This window comes from Otolemur garnettii, unplaced genomic scaffold (assembly GCF_000181295.1).
Source record: "Otolemur garnettii isolate 467f Iridium unplaced genomic scaffold, OtoGar3 scaffold00073, whole genome shotgun sequence".
Classification (NCBI taxonomy): domain Eukaryota; kingdom Metazoa; phylum Chordata; class Mammalia; order Primates; family Galagidae; genus Otolemur; species Otolemur garnettii.
In genome coordinates this window covers 1,665,824-1,677,185 of record NW_003852468.1, presented here as the reverse complement: position 1 = coordinate 1,677,185, position 11,362 = coordinate 1,665,824, and the positions used below count along the sequence as shown (strand labels likewise).

At 40.4% G+C, this 11,362-nt stretch overlaps 1 protein-coding gene, 1 non-coding gene and 1 pseudogene across 2 annotated transcripts in view; all 3 read right to left on the bottom strand.

The window, feature by feature from the left end:
- The window catches only part of LOC100964574 (myomegalin), a 224,940-nt gene extending 218,227 nt beyond the window's left edge, over positions 1-6,713 (bottom strand). Inside the window, 1 exon segment of the mRNA XM_023515468.1 lies at positions 6,475-6,713. Coding sequence (XP_023371236.1) covers positions 6,475-6,713 — 239 coding nt within the window.
- On the bottom strand, positions 179-282 carry LOC111726630. The gene has a single exon (XR_002774365.1). It is a non-coding gene; the product is annotated as a U6 spliceosomal RNA (small nuclear RNA).
- Positions 6,714-9,192: 2,479 nt separating the features above from the next.
- LOC111726628 lies at positions 9,193-9,293 on the bottom strand (annotated as a pseudogene).
- Positions 9,294-11,362: the final 2,069 nt, after the last annotated feature.

Here is an 11,362-nt window from a genome sequence, read left to right as displayed (position 1 = left end):
AGGTGTACGTGGCTGGCGCCTTAGCCGGTTGAGCTATAGGCGCCGAGCCTGTTTCCACATCTTTGCAGTTGTGAATTGAGCTGCTAACATTCTAGTGCAAATGTCCTTATGATAAAATGATATTTTTCTTCTGGCTTGATACTTAGTAATAGGATTGTGAGATCAAATGAAAGGTCTAAAAAATATGGAATCCTTCACAAATTTGTGTGTCATGCTTGCATGGGAGCCATGCTAATTTCTATGTCCTTTTTATGTTAGTATATGCGCTGCCCAAGTGAGCACTGGAGAACAGATTTTTAAATGAAGATCAGAGTAGCACTAATTTCAGTGAAGTTCCTGAAATGGTTTTGAGAATTCCTAAAACGTTTTAAAACATTTCAATAGTTATCAATATATCACCTAATATAAATGTAGATACAGTTTGTCAGATGAACAACTTAAGAAAATCATGAACATTTGCTATTTCTACAATTTAACCACAATTTAAAGAATCAATTTCTTTCTTTCTTTCTTTTTTTTTTTTTTGAGACAGAGCCTCAAGCTGTCCCCCTGGGGGATATGGCATCACAGCTCACAGCAACCTCCAACTCCTGGGCTCAAGCGAGTCTCCAGCCTCCAAGCCTCCAAGTAGCTAGGACCACAAGTGCCGCCACAATGCCTGGCTATTTTTTTTTTCTTTTTCTTTTTCTTTTTTTTTTTGGTTGTAGCCATCATTGTTATTTGGCAGGCCCGGGCTGGATTCAAACCTGCCACCTTAGGTGTATGTGGCTGGTGCCTTAGTCACTTGAGCCACAGGCGCCGAGCCGAGAATCAATTTCTTATCTTACAAACTTTTTGTTACTAATTACAGTGAGGAAATCATACTTCTATTATAAGGAATCATGTTCTATTTAAAATTTTGCTGTTTTTTTTTTTTTTTCAATTTGAGACAGAGTCTCACACTGTCACCCTGGGTACAATGCTGTGGCATCATCATAGCTCACAGCAACCTCAAACTCTTGGGCTTAGGTAATTCTCCTGCCTCAGACTCCTAAGTAGCTGTGACTACAGGCACCTGCCACCATGCCTGGCTAATTTTTCTATTTTTAATGGAAATGGGGTTTTGCTCTTACTGGTCTCAAATTCCTGAGTTCAAGCAATCCACCCACCTCAGCCTCCCAGTGAGCCAGGATTACAGGTGTGAGCCACTATGCATGGCCAAATTTTGCAATATTAACAGTTCTTTCGAGATGAAAAGAATTCATCCAGTATACATAATGTCATTAAGAGGCTTTGAAATTATAAATATATATTCAAATTAGTTTTTAGTTTAAAAATCTCCAAAGTAGTCTATGAAAAACATTCAACATCCCATAGATACAGTTTTTTAAAAAGTAATTGCCTAAAAAAGTAATTTTATACTGCAGACAGAAATGGATGGCTTGTGTTTTTAATCCAATCAGCCAATCTATGCCTCTTCAGTAAGGAGTTCAGGCCATAAACATTTATTTTAATAATTGATAAGTGTGGTAGCATTCTATTCATCTTATTTTGTCTCAAAAGAAATTAAAGCTCTGAGTTAAGGGTTAGAAAACAATTTTTCAGGTATACGGATTCCAGAAGAAAAGAGGGGTTGTGATCTTATTTTTAGATACATGTGGATTTAAAGCAACTAAAGTCAAAAAAGACAAAGATGTTCACTTCACATTGGTTAAGGGAAAAATACAACATGAAGACATTTCAATTCTAAATATTTATGCATCCAACTTAAATGCTCCCAGATTCTCGAAACAGACCTTAGTCTGAGCAACATAATATCCTATAACACCATAATAACGAGGGACTTTAACACTCTTCTCACAGATCCTCTAAACAGAGAAATTAAAGATGTAAGACTTAAATGAACAACTGTGAACCTAGAACAACTGTGCTTGATAGATGTATATAGAACACTCTATCCTAAAGATAAAGAATATACATTCTTCTCATCACCCCATGGAACATTCTCCAAAATTAATCATATCCTAGGACCCAAAACAAACCTCAACAGAATCTAAAGAATTGAAAATTTACCTTGTATTTTCTCAGACCACAAGGCACTAAAGGTGGAACTCAACTGCAACAAAAACGTTCAACCCCACACAAAGGCATGGAAATTAAACAACCTTATGCTGAATAACAGTTGGGTGCAGGAAGAAATAAAAAAAGAAGTCATTAATTTCCTTGAGCATAACAACAATGAAGACACAAGCTACCAAAACCTGTGGGATACAGCAAAAGCAGGCCTGAGAGGAAAATTTATCACTTTAGAAGCCAACATTCAAAAAACAGAAAGCGAGCTCATCAACAAACTCACAAGCCATCTTATGGAATTGGAAAAAGAAGAACAATCTAAGCCCAAACCCAGTAGAAGAAAAGCAATATCCAAAATTAAATCAGAGATTAATGAAATTGAAAACAAAAGAATCATTCAGAAAACTAAGGAGTTGGTTTTTTGAAAAAATAAATAAAATTGATAAACCTTTGGCCAGACTAACTAGAAATAAAAAAGTAAAATCTCTAGTAACCTTAATCAGAAATGATAAAGGGGAAATAACAGCTGATGCCACAGAGATACAAGAGATTATCTCTGAAAATTATCAGTAACTCTATGCCTGGAAATTTGACAATGTGAAGGAAATGGATCAATATTTGGAATCACACCCTCTCCCTAGACTTGGCCTAGAAGAAATAGAGCTCCTGAACAGGCCAAATTCAAGTACTGAGATCAAAGGAACAAAAATCTCCCAACAAAAAAAATGCCCTGGTCTGGATGGCTTCACACCAGAATTCTATCAAACCTTCAAAGAAGAGCTTATTTCCCTACTGTAGAAATTATTCCAAAAAATTAAGGAGGAAGGAATCTTCCCCAACACATTCTATGAAGCAAACATCACCCTGATACCAAAACCAGGAAAAGATCTGACTAAAAAGGAGAATTTCATACCAATTTCACTAATGAATATAGATGCAAAAATTCTCAACAAAATCCTAGGCAATAGATTACAGCTTATCATCAAAAAAGTGATAAATCGTGATCAAGTAGGTTTCTTCCCAGGGATGCAAGGCTGGTTTAATATACACAAGTCCATAAATATTATTCACCATATCAACAAAAGCAAAAACAAAGACCATATGATCCTCTCAATAGATGCAGAAAAAGAAGTTGATAAAATCCAGCATCCTTTTCTAATTAGAACACTAAAGAGTATAGGCATAGGTGGCACATTTTTAAACTGATTGAAGCTATCTATGACAAACTCACTGCTAATATCTTACTGAATGGAGTTAAAATGAAAGCTTTTCCACTTAGAACTGGAACCAGACAAAGTTGTCCTCTGTCACCATTACTATTCAACATAGTGCTGGAAGTTCTAGCCAATTCAATTAGGCAAGACAAGGAAATTAAGGGTTTCCAAATGGGAGCGGAAGAGGTCAAACTCTTTGCTGATAATATGGTCTTATACTCAGAGACTCAACCACAAGACTCCTAGAAGTCATCAAAAATACAGTAATATCTTTGTATATGCCAATAACAGCCAAGATGAGAGGCTAATTAAGGACACAACTCCTTTCACCATAGCTTCAAAGAAAATTAAATACCTAGGAATATACCTAACAAAAGAGGTGAAGGACCTCTATAAAGAAAATTATGAAACCCTAAGAAAAGAAATTGCAGAGTATATTAACAAATGGAAGAACATATAATGCTCATGGCTAGAAAGAATCAACATTGTTAAAATGTCTATACTTCCCAAAGCAATCTACGGATTCAATGCCATCCCTTTTAAAATACCAACTTTATATATACTTTCAAGACTTGGAAAAAATGATTCTGGATTTTGTATGGAAGCAGAAAAACCCCATAGAGCTAAGGCAGTTCTTAGTAATAAAAACAAAGCTGGGGGCATCACCATACCAGATTTTAGGCTGTACTACAAGGCCATAGAGGTCAAAACAGCATGGTATTGGCACAAAAATAGAGACATAGACATTTGGAATCAAATAGAAAACCAGGAAATGGAACTAATAACTTATAACCACCTAATCTTTGATAAACCAAATAAGAACATACACTGGGGGAAAGACTTTCTATTCAATAAATGGTGCTGGGAGAACTGGATATCCACATGCAAAAAACTGAAACTGCACCTCTCTCCACTCACAAAAATTGATTAAAGGACCTAAATTTAAGGCATGAAACGATAAAAATCCTCAAGGAAAGCATAGGAAAAACACTGGAAGATATCGGCCTGGGGAAAGACTTTATGAAGGAGACTGCCATGGCAATTGCAATAAGAACCAAAATAAACAATGGGACTTAATTAAACTGAAAAGCTTCTGTACAGCTAAGGAGACACCAACCAAAGCAAATAGACAACCTACACAATGGAAAAGGACATTTGCATATTTTGAATCAGACACAAGTTTAATAACTAGGATCTATAAAGAATTCAAATTAATCCACATGAAAAAAGCCAACAATCCCATATATCAATGGGGAAGAGAGATGAACCTTCTCTCAAGAATACAGATGAATGGCTAGCAAACATATGAAAAAATTCTCATCATCCTTAATTATTAGAGAAATGCAAATCAAAACCTCCTGATATATCATCTAACTCCAGAGAGAATGGCCCACATCACAAAATCTCAAAACTGCAGATGCTGGCGCGGATGTGGACAGAAAGGAACACTTTTACACTGCTGGTGGGACTGCAAACTAATACAGTTTTCCTTTTTGGAAGGAAGTATGGAGAAACCTCAAAGAACTCAAACTAGACCTCCCATTTGATCCTGCAATCCCATTACTGGGCATCTGTCCAGAAGGGGGAAAAAAAAAACCTTTTATCATAAGGACACTTGCACTAGACTGTTTATCACAGCTCAATTTACAATCACCAAAATGTGAAAACAGCCTAAATGCCCCCCAACCCAGGAATGGATTAACAAGCTGTGGTACATGTATACCATGGAATGCTACTCAGCCATTAAAAAAAATGGAGACTTTACAGCCTTTGTATTAACCTGGATGGAAGTGGAACACATCATTCTTATTAAAGCATCACAAGAATGGAGAAGCAAGAATCCAATGCATTCAATTTTGATATGAGAACAATTAATAATGATTAACCACATGGTGGGGAAAGGGGAGAACATAGAGAGAGAGAAGGAGGGAGGGGTGGGGTCTCAGTGTGTGACACATCTTGTACCCTCAGTGAATCCCCAACAATAAAAAAATAATTTTATAAAGTGATAAAATGTCACTTTATAAAGAAATCAAATAATGAATACTTCTTGCCTTGTTCCTTCCTAAGAGCAGTAATTTATTATAGATTTCTTAATAGAAATGTGATTAGGCACCATGGACTGAATACCTTTGACTCTTTTCTGGTATAAACAGTGGACAGTGTTACAAAAAAATTCAATTAAGTGTCTGTGAATAAGCTGAATCTTCTCTGTGAACATCACAAACACAAACCTGAATACGAATACAAATCCAATGACTAGTTCTATAACTAATATTCATTTGATACTAATTTCAGTTTTATGCATAGAAAACTAAAGTCTAGAGAAATAAAATAACTTTTTTCAGACCCAGCTTGGTTAATGGCAGCTTGCAGACTGAAATCACTGTGGCCTTGCGGTTTGATTTATGAGTCCCGCCTTTTCATGAAATAAAAGGCTAAAAACGCTCTGGCAAGGACACACTTATTTCATAAAGGTCTGCAGGCACCATCTGTGTCTTCTCCAGAAAATTTTATGTGTTACAGATTTTCATCCTGCTGCTGCTACGTGAAGAAAAATTGTGCCGTATCTGTTCGGTCTTCCAGGCCAAAGCAAAGGAAAAAACAGTTTCGGCGGAGCTCGTCCTGCGCGGCCTTGTCCAGCCAGCAGGCAAGGCTCCAGCTCTGCAGGGAGGGGAGGATTACCCCTAACTCCACCCTGTCTCTATCTAAGATAAACATCCAGAAAAGAAGAGACGTCAGAGAAGTACAGCGCGCATCTCCCGATCCTTTAAATCTTCCAGGACTATTCCCAGCGTTTCATCCTGCCATGGCCTTCTGCGTCATGCGTTCATCTCTCTTCTGGCTCAAGCCAGCAGGCTCAGCCTTCTACCTCACCTCCACGCGCACGGCACAGGTCTACACAGCAAGCAAAGACCTTGCGGGTGAGGCCAAGCTTTAGTCCTACACCATCTGGTGCCACGCCTTCATTTCTAGACAACTCACCACTGTGCCTCCTGCTCCCATTCCCGCAACGGTCCCTCTCACCTCCCTTTGCCTCCAACCTTCTTCCAGCAGTTGTCACTCGGCGCCAACCCCTCCCAGGCATCCGGGTCTGCAGTCCCGGGGACCCAGGCCTGGGTGCTGTTCTACTACCCAGCGCATCGCCACCCCCCGCCCGGTCAGCAGCCTCCTGGGCTCGGGCGACAGGAGCTGCCGGTGCGCTTACCTCACCCAGGGTGCGGCCACCGAGGCTGCTTCCTCCTCCTCCGCCGCCGCCACCCAGCTCCAGGCCGGTTCTGGGCGCCTTCTTTCCCGGCCCGGGGGCAGCGGTGGGGACTGCGGGGCCCGCGCTCCGTCCCCGGACCAGTAGGGCGAGTGGTGAGCCCAGCCGGATGCGCGACAGCAGCCGCTGGAGTCGCATCGGCGGCGGCGGCAGCAGCAGGACCCGCTGTCGGTCCTCTTCATGGTTTTCTTGGGCCTGGTCACTGAGTGCTAATTACGATCCCTGCTTGGTTTTCCTGCAAGCTTCCCGGAATGCTTGGGTGCAGCCTTGGGGCCTGAACCAGCATCCCCGCCAGCGGAGGCTGCGCTGGTGTGCAGAGGACGCCAAGAGCCCGACCGCCTCTGGAGCGAAATGATTTGCAGCTTGGGGGCGGACCCTCAGGGCTACTCATCCGCAGGTGTTAAAGCTCAGTCATACTCTGGAGTCCCGGAGAGAGAGCCCGAGCCGGTGGCAATTCTTCAGCACGCAGTCATTGTGTAATACTCCGTCACCTGTCACCTACGCTCTCAATAAATAGCCACTGCGGAGGTTGCTCAGGGCTACCCTGCACTCAAGGTTAGCCCACCTCTTGCAAGCTTGTACTTCTAATCCGTGTCATGCCTGTTGCCTTCTTGCGGCAACGAGGACAAGGCGTTAGGGGTCGCGACACTGGTGTCTGGGCAGCCCAGCCTCCTCCGCGGCCGCTCCGCAGCCTGCTCCTCCCAGACTGCCTCGGTCCACGGCCGCAAACACCGGTGACGCTGCCCCTCGTCCTCCTTCGCCTCTGCGTTCTCTCACCACCCCCCACCCGGACTGGGGATCTCGCCATTCCCAGACCCTACTGTTTTTTCCTTCTGACTGTGACAATGTCACCTTCCCAAATTTCTAACCTCAAAGACGCTCCCTCCTTTCTTACACTCTCAATATATTCCCAGATTCGTCCTCCTTCTCCCCCCAAAGCTGTCATCCTTTTATAGTTTACCCAATTTTCTCCTCTGTTGTTATCTTCTCAGAAGTATCCGCCATCAAGTCAAGAGAGTGTTTTCATCTTTTTTTAAAGTTCAGGTAAATTAAATAAGTTAAATACATCTTCCACTCCATGTTCATTCTGAAAACCCATTTCTCATACCCTACATGTGTCCTTGAACAACAGACAGACTAGTCCTCCATGCAGCGGAGCAGGACGCTTCTGCTCACGTTCCGCACAGCACAAGGCCTGGGAGGAAGTGAGTTTTATCTTTGTAGTTGGGTACTGCAGATTCCAAGAGTCACAGGCAGTGGCCATTATTGTTGATCAAATGTGAGCAAAACTAAATTCATCCTCACTCATTATAGTCCTTTGTTCTTTTTAAATTTCAGATTGATATAAGGGTACAAACAATTTGGTTATGTTGTTTGCGTTTGTTAGCTAACGTCCAAGTGGTAGCTGAGCCCTTCACCAGGAGGTGTGCCACGTTCCCCCTGCTCTGCACGTTAGGTGATAACGCCCTAACCGTCCTCCCTCATACCCCCCACTTGAATGTGGTTGTATTTTTCTTTCATAATGGCATGTAGTTGTTCACCTCCTGGTTTCATTTTAGTATTGAGTACATTGGGTACTTGCTTTTCCATTCCTGTAATGCTTAGGAGAATGTTCTCAAAATACATCTAGGTAAATAAAAAAAGATGCAAAGTCCTCATCTCCCTTATGGCTGAATAGTACTCCATGGTACACATATACCACAGTTCATTAAACTATTCACATGTTGATGGAGGCTTAGGTTGTTCCCACAGCTTAGCGATTGTGAATTGAGCTGCCATAAGGTTTCTAGTGCAAATGTCCTAATGATAAAATGATTGTTTTCTCCTGTATAGATGCCTAGTAATGAGACTGTGGGATCAACTGGAAGGTCGACTTTTAGTTCTTTGAATATTCTCCATACTTCTTTCCAAAAAGGCTGTATTAGTTTGCAGTCCCACCAGCAGTGTAGAAGTGCTCCCTTCTCTCCATATCCTCACCGGCATCTGCAGCTTTGGGACCTGTGATGTGGGCCATTTTCAATGTGGTCAGGTGATATTTCAAGGTGGCATTTCTCTGGTGATTAGGAATGATAAGCATTTTTTCATGTATTAGTTTGCCATTCTTCTGTCTTCTTGGGGAAAGGTTCTATTCATGTGTCTTGCCCAATGATAAATTGTTTGCTCTTTTCTTGATGATTAGTTTGAGTTCTCTGTGGATTCTGTTTTATTAGTCTTTATCAGATTCGTAACATGCAAATATCTTCTCCCATTCTGAAGGTTGTCTACTTACTTTAATTGTTGTGCCCTTAGCTGTGTGGAAGCTTTTTAGCTTGATCATGTCCTATTAACTTGTTTTAGTTGTTGCTACAATTGCCAATGAATTTTTTTCATAAAATCTTTCCCCCCTCACCAATATCATCACGAGTTTCTCCCACACTTTCTTCTAAAATTTTTGATGTTTCATGTCTTAGATTTAAATCTTTTATCTATCATGAGTCAATTTTTGTACCTGGTGAGAGGTGTGAGTCCAGTTTCAGTCTTTTGCATGTGGATAACAAGTTCTCCCAGCCCCATTTATTAAATAAAGATTCTTTTCTCCAGTATATATGTTGGTTTGATTTATTGAAGATCAGATGGTGATATGAGACTGATTTCATCTCTGGGTTTTCTATTCTGTTCCATAAAAGTGTGGAATGCTTCACAAATTGGTGTGTCATCCTTGCACCAGGCCATGCTGATCTCTGTATCATTCCAATTTTAGTATATGGGCTGCTAGTGCAAACATTAGTTCTTTGCTTTTAACCTCAGCACTATCATTCACCCAGCTACCCATGCCCCAAACTTGGGAGTTGTCAGAGAGTTATTTCTCTCACCTATTTATCACATCCAGTAATTAATTCCTCATCTTTATCTTCAAATGGTCCTTCCCATCACAATTCCAGCAGCTTTCAGAAAATGAAATTTTCAAGTATCTCACCATTCTGTCTTTCGTACCTCCTACTTAATCTGTATCTTTTCTTCTCCTTATCTTTTCCCAATCGATCTTATCTGGGCTCTTTCTGTTGTAGCTTCTCCTAGGGAATTCTTAATTATCTCTTCTTGTTTTTGTATCTTCTACCTCTCTCTATTAGCTTCATCCTCAGCCCATAAATATGCATAAATCTCCTCATCACTAAAATCACCACTAAAACAGAGTCCTTCTCTACAAAATACCATATCTCTGACTTTTCTTCATATCCAATTTGTTTAAATGCACTATATTAATCTGATACCTACAATTTCTGACTTCCCATCATTCTTTACCTCCAGATTTTCTGCACTCAGGCTTTGAATTCTATTGCTTAACTGAAACTGTTCTCCTAGGTGTCCTGTTGACTTTTATGTCAAGCATAGTTGGACAATGCCAGGTCAGTTGCCCTGAGTAGTTCTCCCCACCCAAGGAATTTAGTTCTAAGGCCTAAAAGAACTGTGGCATCACAGTCACTCTATTACACAACTCCAAAGAGTACCATTCCACTTAACCTGTACAAATGGCACCCCCGAAGCCTGCACAACTATTGCCCTGTGTGGTAGAGCTAAACTCTTAGATTCTTGTGGCTTGTCCATACCCAGGCTGAAGATGAATCCTTCTTACATGACTCTAGATTCATGAATTATTTAATTTGTGATTATCATGGCCTTAGATTACAAAAACCCAGACTTTGGTTTTGCCCACAGATGGGTGGTAGATTTTATCTAATACACATATTAGAAGGAATTGCACTCCAAAATGTAAAGAGAATATACTGTCTTTAGAGGCAGATAAATAGTGGAGTAAAACTACTGCAGACTCCAAACCTAAAAAGTACTGAGACTCGAAGCTCCAGTCAAGATGGAGTCACGTGTATCAAACTAGCCCTTCATTGTAGCAAGGAGGAGGAGAGAAAAAATTCATGAATATTTATGAGTTTATATATTTGTATAAGTTTATATATATACTCATGTTCTGCATAACATTATGATCAATAATGGATTGCATTAAGGGACTGTTGTTCCCTTATGATTGTAAGAGTATATTTTTACTGTACCTTTTTTATGTTTAGATACATAGTAATTACCATTGTGTTACAATTGCCTACATTTCCTATTTAGTATGGAAACATGCTGTGCACATTTGTAGCCTAGGAGAAATAGGCTATATCACATAGCCTAGGGGTAGATATAATAGAGTATACCATCTAGGTTTGTGTAAGTACACTCTGTGGTACTCACACAACAAAGTCACCTAATGACACATTTCTCCCTTATAGAATGTATCCCTATCATTAATCAGTGGATGACTATATATATATATAGATACACATGCATCTGTATATATATGTATAGATACACATGCATCTGTATCTATACACACACACAAGCATTCCCTTACAATGGTTTGATTTAAATTTTTTCAGCTTTACTCTGGTGCAAAAGGGATACACACTCAACAACAATTCAATGTACTAAATATTAATATGAAGCCAGTAGATGAACCTTTTCTCACATAAGAGAAAAACTCAAATCACTTCGAAGTGGGGGGTGGGGGGCTGAGGAAGCAGGGAGAGGGGAGAGCGCACACACAGGATGGTTGTGCTTCCATTTAATAGGCACACATTTAGGGGATATGGCACACTTCTTGAGGGTAGGACAGAATTATAAGAGGGACCTCTTGGGGGTGGGACATAATTATAAGAGGGACCCCACCTAACAAATGCGAACATTGCAACTAATTCTTTGTCCCCTCAAATTAACCTGAAACAATAATTTTAATAACGTTTTAAAGATACACAAGCAGTAAAAACTGTACCTTGAGTATCCATACAGCCATTCT